The sequence below is a fragment of the Populus alba genome, chromosome 12, assembly GCF_005239225.2.
Source record: "Populus alba chromosome 12, ASM523922v2, whole genome shotgun sequence".
Classification (NCBI taxonomy): domain Eukaryota; kingdom Viridiplantae; phylum Streptophyta; class Magnoliopsida; order Malpighiales; family Salicaceae; genus Populus; species Populus alba.
The window spans coordinates 1855971-1878129 of record NC_133295.1 but is presented as its reverse complement, the minus strand read 5'-3'; the positions used below and the strand labels follow the sequence as shown (position 1 = coordinate 1878129).

The 22159-nt window shown below is 34.0% G+C and overlaps 1 protein-coding gene across 2 annotated transcripts; it reads left to right on the top strand.

The window, feature by feature from the left end:
• The first annotated feature begins 9388 nt into the window (after positions 1 to 9388).
• On the top strand, positions 9389 to 21731 carry LOC118035944 (MAG2-interacting protein 2). 2 transcript variants are annotated; one of them, XM_035041617.2, is made up of 11 exons: positions 9389 to 9614; positions 9696 to 9900; positions 10010 to 10217; positions 10307 to 10518; positions 11221 to 12202; positions 12875 to 13851; positions 14499 to 14587; positions 14727 to 15086; positions 16850 to 18080; positions 18220 to 18482; positions 18577 to 21731. In XM_035041617.2, the coding sequence occupies exons 1-11, from the start codon at positions 9396 to 9398 to the stop codon at positions 21205 to 21207; spliced, it is 7377 nt and encodes a 2458-aa protein (XP_034897508.1). In that variant the 5' UTR covers positions 9389 to 9395; the 3' UTR covers positions 21208 to 21731. The 2 variants fall into 2 exon arrangements, with proteins under 2 accessions (XP_034897508.1, XP_034897509.1); XM_035041618.2 differs by lacking the exons at positions 9389 to 9614; positions 9696 to 9900 and having other exon boundaries at positions 10076 to 10217; positions 10299 to 10518.
• The last annotated feature ends 428 nt before the right edge of the window (positions 21732 to 22159 follow it).

Genomic DNA, 22159 nt, shown 5'->3' with positions numbered 1-22159 from the left:
AGCTACAATATTTAGGGTTTTTGGGTCTCCATATTGTGGATGGCCCGGCCCCTAGATTTAAAGATTAAAGGGATAAGGTAAAGGACTATATAAGCATATTAATTGGAACAATGTTATCATGATCAAGATTTGGGAATCCCACTGTTGTTTAGGAAAAGGACCTGCATAATGGAGGATTTCTTTTTATCTTGGAAAGTGAACAAGAAGGACGAGCGAGTCATCTCACATTTGTGTTGTAAATGTGCACATGTGATGATGGTTAATGTTTCAAAGACATATAATTGTTTGTTGATTACAATGTACTTTATAGTATATATTAGGGACGAAAAATATATATTGAAAGTTACCAACATAATTGGTGATGGAATATTTTACCTCCCTAATTACTAAAAAAGTTGATGATAGAATAAAAATAATTAAAAAATATTTTATTAATAATTTCATCAATAACATGACATGTCATAATTTACTGACAAACTTACCTGGATATTGTGATGATACATATTTGCATTGATCTGTACGCGAATAATCCTGTATTTTCTTATAAGACTATGTTAAAAAAGATTGTTGATTAAATATCTAGTTTTAAGTTATATAATATATATATATATATATATATATATATGACATGTCATATTATTGATGGAATCATTAACAAATTATTTTTTAAAATATATATAAAGTTGTAGATAATAATAACATTCGGTTATAAAAATACAATAATGGATATTCTTGGTTATTTAGGAGGAGATTCACATGTATTTTTTATTTTTAATCAATTTCAATTGTGAAAGAATTTAGATTCCATGTTTTTTTTTTAACAATGAAATCAAATTAATGTACATGGCTAGGGAGGCTGGCTGCCCGAGACAAACATAGAATTGACTTAAAATAAAAAAGAAGTGACAAATGCTTTTTCTCCCCCCTTAGTCTTTGGGCATGCAATTGTGCTAATTAATTAACAAAAGAATCCAAGTTCCTCCTAGCTCTCTAGTGTATGATCATGAGGTATTTGTAAGGTCTTGCCGCCATGGACAAATTTATAACACCTGAATATGCACTCAGTTATTGTTAATAGATTTGACCGTGGAGTAAATAATATTATCCCTTTACAGGTAATTAAAAAGAAATTATCTGTAGGTATGGACATTGCTTGCCATGGTTGCAAAAGCAGCCATGGCTAAGATGTTCTTTATTGGCTACAATAAAAACCCATTAATCTATCAATTAAGACTCCCATTAATCTATCAATTAAGAATCTTATCTTCACCTACCGTGATCTTGGTATAGCGATTGGTTATTAAAATATATTTTTATTTTAAAATATATCAAAATAATATTTATTTAAATTTTTTTAAGTACTTTTCAATTATAAAAACAAACATAATTTATACCATAATGTATGCCATATATAAATAGTCAAATCTATCTGTTGATGTTTCCATTATTCAAAGAAAATTATCAAAAACCGAAAACGGCCATAGTTGGGAGTTGGGACACTCTAGTTAAGTATTACATGTCTCAAAAAGCATATTTATTTTAATATTTTCATCTCTATTTTTTCAATGAAGCAAGTTCATGTCTTCTTTTTATATCTATCATTAATTTATATCGTTAGACTCTAACTAATCACAATCTTGATCATAAGAAGTTTAATTTTTATACTTTTATTAGTAATGGAGCTTAATATGTGAGCACCAATGGGTTAAATGTCTATTAGTCTATAGCTTGGACGGCAAAGTATATATCTAGCTAGTTAGGTATGTTAATTAAGGTCATTTTACAAAATAATAAACTAATTGTAGCACTAATTGTAGCTCAACTGATATTAATTAGCGAATGACTATTGTTAGAAAATATGTAATATTTAACGTATCTTAAATTTGATTAAGAGGGTTACGCAAAATGACAATATTATGTGGAAGCAGGTGAGACAATATGATGAAAACCTAGGCAGAAACATGAAATATACCAGACATGAAAGAGCAGTTCTGGATCCTGCTGTTGACATGCTCTGTGGCATTAATTACCATGCACTTAATTTCTTCGGCAGTTTACAGTAACTCAGAACTTGATTTTAAGACCAAATTTCGCATAGGAGATTTTTGGGATATCCATCAAAATGGGAAGAAGAAAAGACCTCAGACACTATCAGAAATTAAGCTTAATCCAGAAACGAATTTCTTGAACAATGATAGGAAGGATAACTAGTAGATCCACAAAAACACTTCTGATCATGAGCTTTAATATTGTGTTTGATCAGTTTTTTAAAAAACAATATACACATAAATAATATAGAAATATGTTTTGATCACTGTAAATAAGATAAGTTTCTAGGTACAAAAAGTCAGATTCGCTAATCTTTATCCAATAAGACAGACAATGAAGAATTAATCAAGCCAAAAACTGCATCCCAATCAAAAAGAATTTTGAAATAAATCTCTATCATTCCAAAATAATAAAGACAAGGGAATATATTTTTATTATATTCAATTTTTCAATCTCAAAACATTAACCAAATCCATTCAAAAGAAAAAGAAGAGAAGAAATCATAGTAAAAAGTAGAGGGAAAAAAAAAAGAAAAGAAAAGAGTAGGGAGAATATTCAAGAAAGCAACTCCATCAATTAACACCATCAGGGATCATAAACAGTAGCTAAAAGTGTGTTTCTTCTACTCTTGAAACAAATAAAAGATGAGAGAAGGAAGCATACAGGAGTGATATTGATTCGGCTCGTCCTCAGCGAAGAACTGATGATGCAAATACAGAAGATGAGCAGGATCAATACCACGCCGTGTCTGCTTCTCCAAAAACACGCCCATTTCTTGATCTCTCTTCCATGGACACTACTTCACCTCAATGCTTGGATAATGGAGGTGGAACCTCCATATATATAGAAGAGGAGGAGGAGCTAGCTAGGAGCTACATTAATATTTAAGGGTTTTTGGGTCTCCATATTGTGGATGGCCCGGCCCCTAGATTCAAAGATTTAAGGGATAAGGTAAATTAGGACTATATATATAATTTACTATAAGCATATTGGAACGATGTTATCAAGATCAAGATTTGGGAATCTCTCTCTCTCTCTCATGTTGTTTAGGAAAAGGACTTCCATAATGGATGATTTCTTTTAATCTTGGCATGTGAACAAGAAGGAAGAGAGAGTCATGTCGCATTTGTGTCTTAAATATGCAAATGTCATGGTTAATTTATTGTTGAACCAAACCTATATATAATAATTCCAAGCCAGCCAGCTATCTCCACATCCACCTATAATCCAGTACATATACATGTTCGAATGTGTTTACGAATAAGATTGCTTCTGTTTTTTTTTTTTTATTATTTTAATATTAGATTTGTTATTATATTCTTATAACACATAATTTAATGGGTTAATCTATTTGGCTTGTTTTTTTAAAATTATATTTTTTATAATTTCACCTTTAATATTTTGTTGATTGAAAATTATGTTTCATAATTTATTTTGTCTATTTTCTGTTAGGTTATTTGGCTTTGTGACTTGGGAATAGTATTTAACGAGTTAACTCAAGTTAACTTGGGTTGTTTTTAGTATTTTTTTTAAAAAATAATTAATTTTTTTAATTTTATCATTAATTATTAAATCGGTTGGAAATTGAATTTTATAATCTATTTTTATTTTTCTTCTTATGTGGATATCTTGGTCTCATTAGGGTTTCATGTTTTGGCATTTTAACCCCGGTTAAATCGAGTTGTTTTTTTTTTTATTATTATTTTCTTTCTAATAAGTTATATCATTCTCATAACTCGGGTCACGGGTCTTTTTAACATTGGATTTTGTTTCATTGAATTGTCTCCGTCTCATTACTCAGGTTACAAGTTTTAACGGTTTAACCTAGTTGACTCAATTTTTTTTAATTGACCTTTTTTTTTCTTAATTTTATCATTTTAATATTTTTTATGTTTCAATGAGAAATTGTTTCATAATTTTGTTTTTAGTTTACCTTTTATTGGGTTATCCCCAGCCTCGTTTTCAACCAAACCCGAGAAATAGAGTTTAATGGATTAATTTTGGTTGACTTGACTTATTTTTTTTGTTATTTTTTTTAATTATATTTTTTACAAATTCCATCATTTAATATTGGATCTGCATGATCAATTGAGAGTTAAGCTTCACAAATTGTTTTTATTTTCTTTTTGGGTGACGGTACACCCATCTGCGTATCAACAGAAGTGGTTTTGGATGATTAAAAGATAGGTAATAACCCAAAGTCAAAATTAGACAATTTTTTATTTTATTTTCAAGCCAAATCACATCAGAACATGAAGCAGCTTACCTCAGGTAGGGTGTGTTAGGGGTGCTGATACCTTCCCTAACCACAACCAGTCCCTTACCCGCGATCTCTGACAAGACCAGTACATTCGGTTTCCTAGTAGCCCTCAATGAATTACTAGGTGGCGACTCCCTCGAACGAATTCAAAGCAAACGCAACAAACGATGAAAAATCGCCAGCCGATTGCCGCTCGCCAGGATTATTTTTTTGGGGTGCGACATTTATATATATATATATATATATATATATATATATATATAAACAATAATGTGTGCCAAATTAAAAACACATAAGTTTTTAATAAATAGTTAAGGAAATAAACCCTTACACCTGCACTTCATGGTCAAATTATAAGATTTTTATTAGTGAGTTCTCTAATTCAAATCTTATAAATTTTAAGGCTAATGAAAATTTATATGTAATTAACTTTAGTTTATGTGAAAGTTAATAAAAAAAAATATTTTTATTAGTCATTAGAAAGCTATAATTTTAGTAACATTAATTGTATCAATATTTTGTTTACATAGTTTTCTTATTTCAAAGTTATTGATTAGTATACATACGCAAAAGAGATGTATATTATTAATATGTATCAATAACTTAATTCGGCCCCTTCAATATTTTATATCCTAGCTCTATCACTGCATATTTAGTCAATTCATATATTACTCGAAGGATAATATTTTTTCGGAAAAAAATTTAATAGGACGCCTCGTACTTTGCAATTTGCATTTGAGTGAATCATCGCCAAATCTAAAAATGGAGGGAGAATCTAAGCCACCAAATCTAAAAATATCATAGAATCTTTTCTTCTTCTTTTTCTTAGAATGGAAGTTCAATTTTTCCTTTTTTTTTTTCATAAATTTCTTTAATTTTTAGAGGGTGTTTGGGAGTATGGTAATAATTATTTTTTTAAAGTATTTTTTATTTGAAAATATACAAAAATAATATTTATTTTTTTAAAATTATTTTTAACATCTGCACATTAAAACAATTTGAAAACATAGCAAAAATATAATTTAAAGTAAAGAAAAAAATAAAAATTTTATTTTTTAAAAATATTTTTAAAATATAAAAACGAAAAAAAAACGAGGTATTAATTAGTCAATTGATCAAATTTAAGAATGAAAACAGATCATAGGAGGCTTCTAGTCAAAGCATTCACGTAGCTTTCTTTCTATTTTGCTTTTTTCCCCCCTTCAATTTCAGGATTCAATAAGAAAAATATGATTGTTCTGTTTTAGAAAAATTAACATAAAATTATTTCAATCACATTTCCTCAATTTTTTTAAATTTTTTTTGTATTTTTATATTATTTTAATGTGTTAATTTCAAAAATAATTTTTTAAAAATAAATAAATATTACAAAAAAACACTTTAAATCTAACCCTACTATAATTCTAAATATACCTCGAAACAGTAAATAAATCCCTAGTTGCCTTTTCAATCACGTTTGGCACTGTCATTTGTATAATCTTGGTCTGTGTTGTTGATTACATAGTACTCTTTTTTATCAACTAATATATACTTATATCTTACAACACTTTTTATGATTACTATAGAATATATGCTGGAAATATATAACGACATATTTAGTACACCAAGACAGATCATAATCTAATTCAATTGGTACAGCATATTTAATGCATGCCAGTTAGCTTATACCCATAAAAAAATTTAATATATATTTTCATTTTAACATTAATACATTAAAATTATTAAAAAATATTTTTTAAAAAAACAAAAACTTACTCAATATATACATGTGTGTGTAGATCACAAATCACGCTTACACTTGGAAAACGAAACATAGCATTAAATATAAGAGATAAAACAAAAGTTGAGCTAGCAGCCATATGTTACCTTTTGCTATAATATTTGAAAATTGGAGAAAATAAATTAAAGGGTGATTGCTTAGCTTGATTAATTTGTCGTTAATGGTGGAATTTAATCCCAATTTCAGAGGAGGAGAGATTCCTGCCACGGCCAAGATTGTCCTTTTTAACATGGATTTTAGGCCGCAGACACCAAGACTTGTAACCCACCCCTCTCCATAATTCATGAGATGCTTGACCAAGAAAAACCATTGGCTTGTTTTATCTGGAAATGAAGACTTCTTCTCCATAATTCATGAGATGCTTGACCAAGAGAAACTATTGGCTTGTTTTTTTCTGGAAATGATACAACTTTTCACGAGTCCAGACTTCTTCTCCATAATTCATGAGATGCTTGACCAAGAGAAACCATTGGCTTGTTTTTTTCTTGAAATGATGCAATTTTTCACGAGTCCAGACTTTGAAAATCTTGGCATTGCATGTACGAGAGGCAGATCCTTGAAAGGTCATCTACAATCAAAGACTATTATAATGTGTGGCTGCTAACTGCCTAGAAAATGTCAATAAATACTTGTTTGTTTAATAGAAAATAATATATTATTTAAAAATAATTTTATTATGAATTATTTTTTAATGTTTAATAATATCATGAAAAATAAATTAGAAAATAATTTCTAGTATTTGGTTATTTCATGGAAAATAACTTATTAATATTTTTTTAAAAAAATATTAAAATAATAAGAAACAAATTTTATAGATTAAAAAGTTGAATGAGAATGAAATTAAAAAAAAAATCTAATTTCATAAATTATCTCAAATAAAATAGATAACAATGAAAATAATAAAGATCAAATCTAACATATAAAAAAATTGAAAGATGATGAAATTAAAATAATAATATTTACAATTTCATAAATTATTTCAAATAAAATAAGTAACAATAAAAATAATAAGGACTAAATTTGATAGATAAAAAATTTAAATTAAAAAAATAGTAAGAGAAAAAAAATAACAATAATAAAAAGACTAAAATTAATATACAAATCAAATTCTAAAGGGTGAAATTGAAAAAAAAAAGATTCAAAACAAAATATATAGCAATCAAAAGTTTAAAAACTAAATTTGTTATAATCAATAAATAATATGATAATTTTAAATTTTTCACAACTTTTAAAAAGTGTTTTCCGTGAAAAAATAAAAGGAAAACACTTTCTTAGAAACTAAGTTAAATTTTTCTTTAACTGAAAAGTGTTTTCCGTTAACTAATTTTTCTAATAGCAAACAAAAACTAGAAACCACTTTCTGCCAAACAAACGAGGTCTAATGTAGAAAAAGGTATTCGGTAATGTGGTACGGTTATTTTGTAAGATGTTTTTTATTTAGAAATATATTAAAATAATATATATTTTTAATTTTAAAAAATTATTTTTAATAACAATACATTAAAACTATTAAAAAATAACTTTTTTTTTTTTCAAATTTTAACCAATCTTGTTAAGATCGCAATGCCGAACCAAGCAAAATATGAATTAATAATTTTAGCTATGAGTATGTATATCCCTCTGTTTGCTAATTCTGTTGTTGGTATTTGAAATTAGATTAAATAAATGGCACGAATGAATCTATGATAGGTTTGATTTTTATTTTATTACAGTCAAATCGTGAAAAAGGGGAAAATAACTATAAAATGTTTAAGCTTGGTATATAACACTTAAAACTCAAATCAAAATATTCTTATAAATGCTGCTAAATAAAATTTTAAAAAAACCATTAATCTTATTCTCTCTTCGACTAGCCACACTACCCATCACAACCACTAGCCTTCCATTTTAACTCTATCTCCTCACCATCGTCGACCGAACCCACTTGAACTAACCCTAATCTCAGAAACCACATTCTACTCGCCCATCCCTGAGCAGTCTTGCTGCCAACCGCCCCACCGTTTTCAACCTCCTCTTCCCTTTATCAACCACCACCCAGCATAGACCATGGTATAACAACCTTCTCCAGTACTACACTAGCCCAACAACCCTCTTCTCTCTTCCACCACTCCAGCGAACCTAACACCCCCACAACACAAACTAGCTAGCATCACCACGCCAGCCTAGTGCACTTCACTAAAACTGGCACCACAACCCAACATCCACCAACTCTAAATATTGAACCATTAGTCACCAGACCTGACCTGCGCACCACACCACACCACCCAAACCAACATCCTTTATCTCCCTTGCTAGAAAAACAACCACCTTACTTCCTTACAACCCTAACCAATTGCCCCAACAAATGCCGCCAATAACCACCGTAACCCTTCGTCCAAGTCTTCCCGAAACCATAGCCACAAACCACTTGGCACTTGCTCTGTCCTCTATTTTTTCCACCAAAAACAACATAGAACTGGAGTTATAATGAGCAAGTCAATTAGGGTTTCATTATACATGGCAACACGTCACTACCAAAAGAGAATATTTTAACAAAAAATCGAGTCGACAAGATGTGTTCGTTGTCTAGGCAAGTCAGATTTGATCGATTTGTGGTTGATTTCTTCTCTACCAAATCGATCCATAAAAAGAAAAGAAAAGGAGTTAGAATAAAAAAGAGAGAAGATAAGAACATAAAATTATATATATATCATTAGGGGGTGATCTTATATTCATGGAAATTTTAGTTTTTTTTTTTTTTTTTTTATCAAGATTTGAAGCTGGCGTTGATCTGGTATGCAAAGTATAATTTTTTATATATCAATTAAAAGGAAAGTATAAATCTTCAAGATTTATTTTAAGGTTTTACTATGTTGTAAATTCTTCTCAAATCCAATCTTCAAATCTCTCAATATAACATAAAAACGATCGTCAAATAACACATTTGAAAGGAAGCAAAATTAATGAAAGAGTTGCATGTTGAATTCCATGAATGATCTCTTTCTTCTATCACTGGGCATATATATGCTCCAACAAGCTCTCGTGTTGGCAAGAGTTTCTCAGCCATCAGGCAGCATGCTTGGCCTAGGAGAAAGGGATTCCTGATGAGTTACTACAGAAGTTAAAGATTCTAAGGAACAATTGACCTTACGGAAAAATAAGGTTGTCTTCATAGATACACGCACTTGCAAAAAACTACCGTCTGCCGTTTGTTTCTGGAACTACCGGGGCACCAAGCATAAGAGTGGCCCAACAAGAAAAATAGGCTTTCAAAGCCCAGTCCTCTCAAGTTAAAATGGGCCTCTCTCTTCTACATACGAATAACAAATGCAAACCAGTCACTCTGCTTCTTCAAGAGTTCCAAGTGTACCGACAGAAACGTCTCCTGAAGAATCAACCATCTGCCGTTTGTTCCTCCGTCCGGTCAGACAGAAACGGTGTCATATATCATCATCAATGGCGGAAGACGAAGTGCTTTACGAGACGCGTCTTCACATCTCCAGACCTTATACTTCCAATTACCCTCCTCTCCTACACTCCAACAAGGTCTCTCTCGATCGATCTCTCTAATTTCTTCATCTTAATCAAAATTAACAGATTAATCACTGTTTTCTGTGAATGATTCAGGTCAATCAAGGCGGTTTCTTGTCCATAATCAAAGAGAAATGGAGTGATTATAGGAATTATAATTCAAAATCATCAACAGAAGTTAGGAAAAATCTATCGCTGTTTATATCTCCACGAGGTGATTACGTTGCTGTAGCTAGTGCTAATCAAATCACGATTTTGTCCAAAGAGAATGATTATCAGCAACCGCACGGAACCTTCACTTGTAAGACATTTAATTTTAATTTTACAAGCTTAAATATTAAATTATGCAGTTAATCAGTACAAAAATTTATTTTTAATTTTTTTATTTTATTTTTGGATTTTTTTGATAGGTAGAGGTGGTGGTGTGTTCACGAGCGGGGTGTGGTCTGAATTTCATGGTGTCTTAGGAGTAGTAGATGATAGTGATACGGTTTATTTGATCAAAGTGAATGGGGAAGAGATTATGAGAATTGGTAAGCGGCAGTTGAGAGCAAGTTCGTCGATAGTAGGATTGATTCCGCAGGATGCTGATGATAATGATGCGCAGCGGTCTTGTTTGTAAGTGTTGTGGATTTGCATCGTATGATAATAACGTGTTATGTTATGTGATTTTGATGGATGATTAATTGGTTGAAAAAGTTTTCCAGGTGTAGATTTGTTGTTATTACAGCAGATGGATGTCTTCAGTTGATTGAGATGAGTAAGGAGCCTAGTGCTTCTGTTTTAAATCGGGGGTTGAAGTCGCTGGGGAAGTTTCCAAAGGATGTTTTCTGCTCTGACTATAGTTCGGAATGTTCCTTGCTTGTTGTTGTTGGTAGTGCAGTTGGTATCTCGCAATTGTCTATTGAAAATTCTGCTGGTATGTTTTAGTGCTTTGTTATTTTTGTTGTGGTAGTCAAATGAAAGTTTGAATTTGTTGAGGGGTTTATGTAGTTGATATAATATGATTCGATTTATGTACATCTGTCATGTAATTTGGAGGTGGACATGGAAATGCTAGGTTTATTTTTTATTTTTGAGTTATATGGGAATAATTTTGAATATCAAGTTGTATTGTTTTTCTAACCTGCAAATGACGGGATGCTTATCAACAATTTTAGTCTCTTATAATTTTTCATCAAATCACACTGAGTTTGAATTTCCAACTACTTTCTATATATGCAAGTACTAAAGCTTGTTCTTGTTTGTAGCCTGACTTGCATTTCTCAATGAAAGATCAAATGTTTGAGTCCTGCTAAGCGTATTTGGACTTTAACTCTCAGATTTGAATCCTTGTGTCTATCCCACACAGGACAACTCACAGGATTTATGGAGTTTCTTCATTTTTTCCTAAACTCTTTGGAGCATACTTTGAAAAAAAGAATTACAAAAATAATAATACCCTAATTGACATTTTGGCCCATGAATTTGTAATGCAACTCGCCATGTAGATGGTGAAATCATATATGTTAAATACCCACCCCAGGCAGCTTGGAAAAACATTTTTTTTACCTTTATTTCTTTTTTAAAAAAATTACATTAGACAGTTTTGGAATTTTATATTCTATTTTTTTTTTTCCAGGATCATGTCTTCTTTCTCTTTGGTGTAGAAGTCGAAACTTAGATTTGGAACCATTGATTTCTATTCAGTTCAAAGGCTTGTATTCCAAATCAAAAGATGCCATACTATCATGTCCAAAGGTGCTAATTTCACCACAAGGTAAGTTTGTTGCCACTTTAGATATAACAGGACGCTTGCACATTTTCAAGATGGATAAAGAAAGTCGATCACTTGTGAGTTTTGCTTGTGAAGAGCAATTACGTTCACAAGGAACCAGTAACAGAACAAATGGACAGAATGAACTTTTAAATGATATTGTGGATTTTACTTGGTGGTCTGACCGCATCATGACTCTTGCAAAACGTGGAGGCATTTTGGCCATGCTTGATATTGTTACTGGCTTAAAGTTTCAAGAGCACAACCATCTATATTCAATGCTTGTTCTGGATAGGATACAGCAGTTTCAAGGCCGCATATTTGCTTTAGATAGCAAAGTTCCAAGTAAACCTCATAGAGAGTCAGATAATGTGTACAATGTAGAGCGGGTCACAGGTGGCAGAAGTGATCAACTTGATGTTTCCCAGTTGCACTGGAGCTTGATCTCACTGTCAAAGAGATCTGTTCCTGAAATGTATAATATCTTAATTAGTAACTGTAAATATCAAGCTGCCTTGGACTTTGCCAATCATCATGGCTTGGACAGAGATGAAATTTTAAAATCTCAGTGGTTGCACTCTAGCCAAGGAAAAGATGGTATTAACATGTTTTTGTCCAATATCAAGGATCGCAGTTTTGTGCTTTCGGAATGTGTTGATAAGGTTGGACCAACAGAAGATGCGGTAAAAGCTCTACTGTCATATGGGCTGCAAGTGACTGATCAGTTCCGTTTTTCGGAATCAGAAGCTGATGAAGGGAGCCAGATCTGGGATTTTCGTATGGCTAGACTTCAGCTGTTACAATTCAGGGACAGGCTAGAGACCTATATGGGAATAAACATGGGCAGGTATTGTGTTACTTGGCAACTCAATCCCCTCTCTCTCATGGCTTATGGGTATTTATCAGAAATACAATGCTTCATCAGGATCTGGACAACCATTTTTGATGTATTTTATGAACTTTTACTTGAGAAACAGGCTGAATTCCTTGATGCATTTGCATACTATGCAAGTTCATATAGATTTTTGTAGGAAAAAAAAAAGACCCGCTATTCTTTCTATGGATACTGAAGCTGTTTATATCAACTACATGCAGAAAAATCTCATGCAAATTTCTCCATTAAGTCCCACTTTGATATTGTGATTTAATTTGGATCATTGAAGATGCTGCACCCACATAAATGATTTGATTCTTGATACATATTTTCAGGTTTCTTAATTCATTTTCCTTCACATGCGAAAAAGCTTTAGCATAATGATTTTATGATGCTATGCTTATAATTATTCTGCTGCTGTTATTGATATCATTGCTGGAAATTCTTATGCTATTAAAGAAACATAGCATAAAATATTCCTGGATTGTGTAATGACTTTATAATGCTGTGGTTATTATTATACTGCTGCTGTTGTTGCTGGAAAATTCTTATGAGATTAAAGAAATATAGCATAAATTTACCTGAATTTACTATCAGATTATTAGTTGTATTGACTGATAGTGTATTGACATAGTCTTTGTGCAGGTTTTCTGTGCAGGAATTTCGCAAATTTCGTATTATACTTGTTGGTGAAGCTGCCATAACACTTGCTGAAAGTGGGAAAATTGGGGCCCTAAACCTCCTCTTCAAGCGTCATCCTTATTCACTATCTCCTTCATTGTTGAAAATATTAGCTGCTATTCCTGAAACTGTTCCTCTTCAAACCTATGGGCAGCTTCTTCCTGGAAGATCTCCTCCCCCAAGAATTGCTCTTAGGGAAGAAGATTGGGTAGAATGTGAGGAAATGGTTAACTTTATCAATAGGCTACCAGAGAATCATGAGATTGTTACCCAGATCCAAACTGAGCCCATTGTCAAGCGGTGCTTTGGTTATCTTTGGCCGTCATCTAGTGAACTCTCTGAGTGGTACAAGAACAGAGCTAGAGATATTGATAGCTTTAGTGGCCAGCTTGACAATTGCATCGACTTGATTGATTTGGCTTGCCGCAAAGGCATCTATGAGTTACAGAAGTTTCATGAGGATATTTTATTGTTGCACCAGCTAATTTATTCTGATGAAAATGATGTTGACGTATGTTCTAATTTGAGTCTAATCTCCTGGGAACAGTTATCCGAGTATGAAAAATTCAGAATGATGCTTAAGGGAGTGAAAGAGGAAAATGTGGTAAAGAGGTTGCATGATAAGGCTATTCCATTCATGAGAAATAGGTTTCACAACATGACCTATTTTACTCAAGATCAGGGTACAGATTGCCATTTTCCTTCGGTTCATGAAAATGATTCATTTCTTGTAAAATGGCTGAAGGAAATTGCTTTGGAGAATAAACTAGACACATGCTTGATGGTTATTGAGGAAGGATGCAGGGAATTGCATATGAATGGTTTCTTCAAGGATGAGATTGAGGCTGTAGATTGTGCTTTGCAGTGCATTTATTTGTGCACTGTTACAGATAGATGGAGTATAATGGCTGACTTATTGTCAAAACTCCCACAGAAGCAAGGTACATTCTGTGTAGTACAGATTTGATTGAAAAAAAATATTAATTAGGTTTTATTGGTTGCTATTTCGTTTATAAATTTCTAAATAATATAGGTCTCAACACACATTTGCACACATCTTGTGCACTTAGAGAGGGATTTGGTGGAGGTGGGGGTGTTTCATTTTATAAAAAAGAATGAAGTTGGAGTCAACATGTATTCACTGTAGCTAGTGAGAGATCTCATGGTACAGAAAATAGTTTCTGCATTTAAATAAGCTCATGGCAGAGCTGATTCTTATTAGCCCAGAGATGCCAGTTATGAGACTTCAAACTTGAAATAGGAATTGTCATAGAAGATAAGATCATTCCAATTAAGCTCTGCTCTCAAGTTTGAGTTGCTTTTAAAATCTGAAGTTTCGGTAACATGAGTTTCCTTAATTGATTTTCCTGAATCTGGAACTTTACCCTTTTTTTAAATTGTTCTTGTATAATCAAGAGTCTTGGCTTTAATGACTATCTATATTCTACTGAAGACTGAAACGTATAGAAAAATATCAGGATACATGAACACAAAGCATATGTACTTTGTGTGCATTTTTGTTATCAATATTCTTTGGTTATCGTTGGTATTGGAATTGTTGATGATTAATAGTATTTCACCTTAACAGATGTCGGTATTTCTATTGAGCACCTCGAGAAACGACTGAAGCTTGCTGAAGGTCATATTGAAGCAGGGAGGCTTCTGGCACTGTACCAGGTTTGTCTTTTGTTTTCTATGGCCCATGCTTCTTTTGATCAGGAAATTCATTACAACCGTCAAATAAATGAATCGTTAGATATATGCTTCTATTCAGGAATCTTCACTTTCTAGCATACTATTTACTTCTTTGTTTCAGGTTCCAAAGCCAATGAATTTCTTCCTTGAGGCTCATGCAGATGAAAAGGGTGTTAAACAGATTCTTCGTCTTATACTGTCAAAATTTGTTCGCAGACAGCCAGGTCGATCAGATAATGATTGGGCAAACATGTGGCATGATGTGCAATGCTTGCGAGAGAAGGCTTTTCCTTTCCTTGACCCAGAGTATATGCTAGTGGAATTCTGCAGAGGACTGCTGAAAGCTGGGAAATTTTCACTTGCTAGAAATTATCTGAAAGGTACAAGTTCAGTAGCTTTGGCATCAGAGAAAGCAGAAAATCTTGTTATTCAAGCTGCACGGGAGTACTTTTTCTCAGCTTCAAGTTTGTCTTGCTCTGAAGTAAGCACTCGTGCATGTTAAGCTCTGTTATGGCTTTGGATACCTGGCAGTAATTTGATATGTTCATCTCTTTAAATATCCATTAAATATCTGCATGTTCTGAATTTGAATATGGGTTTTAGGATGCCATGCTTTGTATCACTAGGAATTGTTCTGAAGGCACTCTTGTAGTTTAAAACTTTTAATTAGATATTTGTGGAATCGTGAAACTCTTTTGGTTTATATTTCATTATATGTCATCAAATGCATTTTCTACCTTTTAACTTGTTATGGTTATCTTTTTGGAGTACCTATGCCATGATGCTGAAGTCTAAATCCATCAAAGAGAAGGAACTATGGGTCAAAGTCGTGTGCCATTCATGTTCCTCCAGTTATCTTTTGGAAAAATAAAAAATACCAGCAATTCCAACTGCAAAGCTCAATCATGACCAGCATAATCTCCACCAACATACCTGCACTGCAACAATCCAATTACCACAACCAGTAATCCTGACTGTCACAATTTCTCCAGAACCAATGCTACAGAATCCACTCCATTGCTGTAATACAACCTAAAGGACTGTCCACATATCTGTCATCTCCACCACAAATCCAACTCAAATTGCAGTGACAGGCCCCCAACCAACAATCAAAACCATCGCAGTGTCACACAATACATCCCACCATAATTACAACAAACCTGTTTCAAACGCATCCTTATGTGACCAAATATTTATATCAAATCCTTGTATTTCAAATAGACACATCATTAATAAAAGATTCACGAAAACTTTAATTCCTCATAAGTTTTGTGCATATGAAAAAATCTTCTTTCCAGGCGGATGACTATAACCTTATTTGGCTTGGCCAGCATCTAAGTTTTGAAAAAGAAAGTGTGAGACCCTACAAATGTTTGACTCAAAACAGGGTCTGGTCTATCTTGTAATGGGTGATTTTATTTTCTGGTACTTGAGTTCCATTTGCCTTTTGAGGCATATGGGCTATGTGAATTAGAACAGTGGAGGATCACTTGTCTCTAGTCATGAGAGGAATCAAAGAGGAAATGTTGGCAGTCTAGAGAGAAGTTGCTGGAGACAGAGAGCTAGAACACTTATGTTTTCATTTCTTTAGGCAGTGTTATTGAACATTAGAAGTTTTATACATTTTTTCCACTTTAAAAGAAACATCTAATAGTTGAAATATTGTCTTTAACATGTTTTGGTCTGACACAGGAAAAAAAAAAAGTTTTGCTGGAGTTTCTACGAATTCCTCAAAAATCACAATTATAATTGTGTTTTTGGAGTTTTTTAATTAGATGTTGGTGGAATCCTCCATGAATTCTTGAAAAAGACTTTCTCTGTGGTGCATTTAGATTTTTTAACTAGATGTTCTAAAACTGAACATGGACTTTTTGTTGTATGTCAGAGCCAAGTTTGAACTATCACCTATAATGTATCATGATGGTGTTTTCTTGATGTATTGTATTATTATGTATGTTGGATTATCAAATAATGCTTCAGTTCTTTTTTCTTTTTTTTTTCTATGAAATGGAGTAGGTTGGGAGGTGGCTGGGGTTCTTTTAACACACTTATGGAATAAGTAATTGTAACCTGTTGTGTTTTAGGTTCTCTAATTTCTTTTTACTAGCGACATTATAATATGCAATAATGTGTCCATTGTTTATTCAGATTTAATCATTGAATTCCAGATGACGTTGATTTGTTTTTTCAAATGGCTGTCTTCCTGTATAAATTGATTGATTTTGCTGTTGCAACTTGTTTCAGATCTGGAAGGCTAAGGAATGCCTTAATTTATTTCCAAGTAGCAGAAATGTTCAGACAGAGGCTGATTTAATTGATGCTCTCACTGTTAAACTTCCTTACCTTGGAGTGACTCTACTTCCTTTGCAATTTAGGCAAATAAAGGATCCTATAGAGATCATCAAAATGGCAATCACTAGCCAAGCTGGAGCTTATCTACATGTTGATGAACTCATTGAGGTTGCCAAACTTCTTGGGTTGAACTCTTCAGAAGATTTATCTACTGTTCAGGAAGCTATTGCTAGAGAAGCTGCAGTGGCAGGTGATCTACAATTGGCATTTGATCTCTGTCTTGTTCTGACCAAGAAAGGGCATGGTCATGTTTGGGATCTATGTGCTGCGATAGCTAGGGGTCCTGCCCTTGAAAATATTGATATAGGCTCTCGAAAGCATTTACTAGGTTTTGCTTTGAGTCATTGTGATGAGGAATCTATTGGTGAGTTGCTTCATGCGTGGAAAGATCTTGACATGCAAGGCCAGTGTGAGACATTGTCAATCTTGACTGGGACAAGTCCTTCAAGCTTCTCAGATCAAGGTTCCTCTATAACATCACCCCCAGCCTATGAAGAAACAATTGATCTTAAGGATTACTCTGAACTGGACGGAGGAGCAAGCAGTGGAGATCGAGAAGTTTGTTTCAGTAACATTAAAAACACACTTTCTTTTGTTACTAAAAACTGTCGTGTGAATAGTGGAACTGATCTGGAATCTTTTTTGTGGGAAAATGGAAAACTTGTATCCTTTGCCACTATTCAACTTCCATGGTTGCTTGAATTGAGTAAGAAAGCAGATAATGGTAAGAAATTTTCAACCTTTATTCCTGGTAAGCATTACGTTAGCATAAAAACACAGGCTGTGGTAACTATCCTGTCCTGGCTGGCAAAAAATGATTATGCTCCCAGAGATGATGTTATCGCCTCACTGGCAAAATCAATCATAGAACCACCTGTTACAGTAGAGGAGGATATCATGGGGTGCTCTATCTTATTGAATCTCGTGGATGCCTTTAGTGGAGTAGAAATAATAGAAGAGCAGCTAAGGATACGGAAGAATTACCAAGAAATTTGTAGCATCATGAATGTGGGAATGACATACAGTTTATTACATAACTCTGGAGTTGAGTGCAAGGGTCCGGCGCAGAGGAGAGAGCTGCTGCTGAGGAAGTTTAAAGAGAAGCACAAACCACCTAGTTCAGGTGATTGTCCATAGTTGGTTATTTATCATAAAAAATCTACCCAGCATACACTTTCGCTGTAATTCTATTTTATACCACTTAATGTTCTTTCCAGAGCAATGAAGGTAATTCTGTCTATTGTTTTACCTGTTGAATGCAGATGACATGACCAAAATTGATGTACAGTCCACGTTTTGGGGGGAATGGAAGTTTAAATTGGAAGAAAAAAAACGTGTAGCTGAACAATCTAGAGTGTTGGAGAAAATCATTCCTGGAGTTGAAACGGGGCGTTTTCTGTCTGGTGACCTTGACTACATTAAGAGTACTATTTTCTCCTTGATTGAATCAGTAAAGTTTGAAAAGAAGCACATTATAAAGGATGTGTTAAGATTGGTCGATGCTTATGGCTTAAATCACACTGAGGTATGTTGGTGTATCTGTTTTTATCTTTGAATGCATGGAGGACAACCAACTGATCTTTTGATTTGTTATATAATATATTTTCTCTGTTCTTCAGGTGCTACTAAGGTATCTTAGTTCTATCCTTGTTTCTGAGGTTTGGACTGATGATGATGATGTTAAGGCTGAAATTTCAGAGGTCAAAGGAGAAATAATTAGCTTTGGTTCTGAAACCATCAAAACTATTTCCTTGGTTGTATACCCTACAATTGATGGGTGCAACAAGCAACGCCTTGCTTATATATATGGCCTCCTCTCTGACTGCTACTTGCGGCTGGGAGAATCCAAAGAACCATCATCAACGGCACATCCAAATTCACCAAATTTGTCTGCTCTTGATGTAGCTCGTTTGTACAAGGTCTTTGAGCAAGAATGTCAAAGAGTTTCTTTTATCAAGAACTTAGACTTCAAGAATGTTGCTGGATTAGATGGTTTGAATTTGCAGTCTTTCAAAAATGAAGTCTTTTCACATGTTAATGAATCTAGCTTGGAAGCCTTGGCAAAAATGGTACAAACATTGGCCAGTATCTATGCTGATTCACTGCCTGAAGGTCTCATAGTGTGGCAAGATGTCTACAAACATTACACAATGAGTTTATTGACTACTTTGGAAAGTAGAGTTAGAAAAGAGTGTGATGTTCAAAATGCTGAAAGATTTCAGGAATTTATGAGTCAGCTTGAGCAAACCTATGATTTTTGCAGAACATATATGAGGCTTTTGTCACCTTCAGATTCTTTAGATATTATGAAGCGATACTTCACAGTGATTATGCCCCTGCACAGTTCTCATGAGATTATACCTGATAACTCAACATGGCAGGATTGCGTCATCATTCTTTTGAACTTCTGGCTTAAATTGACAGAAGAAATGCAGGAAATAGCATTAGATGAGAGTTCAGTAGGAACACTGAGGTTTGATCCAGAGTTCTTATCAAGTTGCCTGAAGGTTTTTATGAGGATGGTGATGGAGGACAGTGTTTCACCAAGTCAGGCCTGGGGCACTGTAATTGGTTATGCAAGTTCTGGTTTAATTGGAGATTTTTCTGTTGAGATACCGATTTTCTGCAGAGCTATGTTATATTCTGGATGCGGGTTTGGAGCCATTTCAGAAGTATTCTTGGAATCAATGTCAATCTGCGCCATCAGTTCAGCTTCAACTGCTAAGAATGAATCCCTGGATCTTCCTCATCTCTATGTAAATATGTTGGAGCTGATTCTAAAAAACTTGGTTGGTGGATCCCAAGAACACCAGAATCTGTATCATTTGTTATCATCTCTGAGTAAGTTGGAAGGTCAAATAGAGGATTTGCAAAGAGTCAGGCATGTAGTTTGGGAAAGAATGGCCCAATTCTCTGATAATTTGGAGCTCCCAAGCCATGTTCGAGTATATGTTCTAGAGATTATGCAGTTCATCACAGGTAGAAGCATTAAGGGTTTCTCCACAGAGCTAAATTCTAATCTTTTACCATGGGAAGGATGGGATGGGCTGCTCTCTACTGGTAAAAAGAGCAACCCTTCAGCAAATCAGGGGTCACCTGATCATACAGATAATTCTAGCAGGTTTACAAGTACACTGGTTGCCCTCAGATCATCTCAGCTCGCATCAGCCATATCCCCAAGTATAGCAATTACCCCTGATGATCTCTTTAATGTTGAGACTGCGGTCTCTTGCTTCTTGAAATTGTGTGGATCTTCCAGTACAGAGCCTCATTTTGATGCTTTGATAGGCATTTTAGAAGAGTGGGAAGGGTTTTTTGTAACTGCAAAAGATGAGGTAGATACCACAGAAGCAACAGAAACAGGAAATGACTGGAATAATGATGACTGGGATGAAGGATGGGAGAGCTTTCAGGAAGTAGAAGCTCTGGAGAAAGAGAAGCCAGAGAATTCCAATCACGTTCATCCTTTACATGTTTGTTGGATGGAAATTTTCAAAAAGCTTATCACGTCGTCCAAGTTTAAGGATGTGCTAAGACTGATTGACTGTTCCCTATCAAAATCTTATGGAATATTGCTTGATGAAGATGATGCGAGGAGCTTGAGTCACACTGTGCTTGAGAAAGATTCCTTTATGGCTCTAAAAATGGTGCTTCTTCTGCCTTATGAAGCAATACAGTTGCAGTGTTTGGTTGTAGTTGAAGACAAGCTGAAACAAGGACGGATCTCAGGCTTGCTTGGCAGGGACCATGAGATCTTAATGCTCGTGTTATCTTCTGGGGTTATATCAAATATAATCACCAAACCCTCATATGGCACCACTTTCTCATATCTCTGCTATGTGGTTGGGAATTTCTCGCGCCAGAGTCAGGAATCCCAGTTATCAACAATCACAAACAAGGGAGCAAATCAACGTGTAAACATAGAGAAAGATGTGTTGCTACTTTTCATAAGAATCATGTTCCCCTGCTTCATATCAGAGCTTGTGAAGACAGATCAGCTGATCCTAGCTGGATTTCTCATTACTAAATTTATGCACACAAATCCTTCTTTCAGTCTCGTTAACACCACAGAGTCTAGTCTTAGTAGGTACTTGGAGAGGCAGCTCCATGCACTACAGCAAGGCGACCACTTTTCCCTCGAGGAGATAAGTTCCTTTGAAATGTTCAGGAATACAGTCTCCAGACTGACGATCAAGTTGGGAGATTCGATTCGATCGGCATTGCCATTGCTTTCTAGTAATGCCAGATGAACTATCTTATAAACCTTTTTTTGGCCCCTGAAGGAGAGGAGAGGGGGTCGGGGTGGAGAGGGTCTTATTTTAAGAAACCCATTAAGACCACTCACAGATGTATGTATTGTTACTTCCCAGTTCCAAACGCCGGACATCAAATAGGAAAGAGGACTGGCAGGTCTCGATAAGAAGCAAGGGTTAGCTTGGTTCTCCAGCACACTGACTCCCCGTTTCCGCCTCCATACCTTTCTCAGTAAGAATTTGTTTTTAGCAATTTTGCCTTGATTCACTTAAGAACAGTTTTTACTTTGTGTTTCAAACTTGCAGGATATCAATCCCTTTTCTTGTTCGTTCCTATGTAGGTTATATGGTTTTCTTCTTGGTTTTTAAGTAGGTATACATGTATTCATAAGAATTTTGGTTCGACTGCTTTCTGTATACACAGAGTGTGCCTAAACCATCGAACGAGTTGCTATATCATCCTTGCATCTGTCTTTTGGTTTTGAAATGCTGATTGAATAACTTAGACACATTTTCATTTATATTAAGAGCCATTTCTTGAGAAATTTCTTGCAATCGGCCATTCCAGTTGATGATAAAATCCTTGGATACTGTAATCTAAGGAGTTTGCTCATGACAAACTGACGCCATATTGATGATATTTTTGTTATAAATATCCCATTAATCAAGTCAATTAATTCTGTGTGACACTGCCCTTGAAAATGAATTCACAAATTATTTTTTGATATGAGATTTTCGATGGTTTTAACATCGTAGTAAAATCATCAAAAACACTAAAATCAATCATTATGATTAAAATCATTTTAAAAACGCCTCTCAGCATTGAAGTCCCCTGGACCTTCCTCGAAATAAAACGTCCATTACCTTCAATTATTAGATTAATATCAATTTAATTTTTCTTGCTACTCGAACCAGGGTGCAAAGCACGTACTTTGAGTGCCCGGCAGCA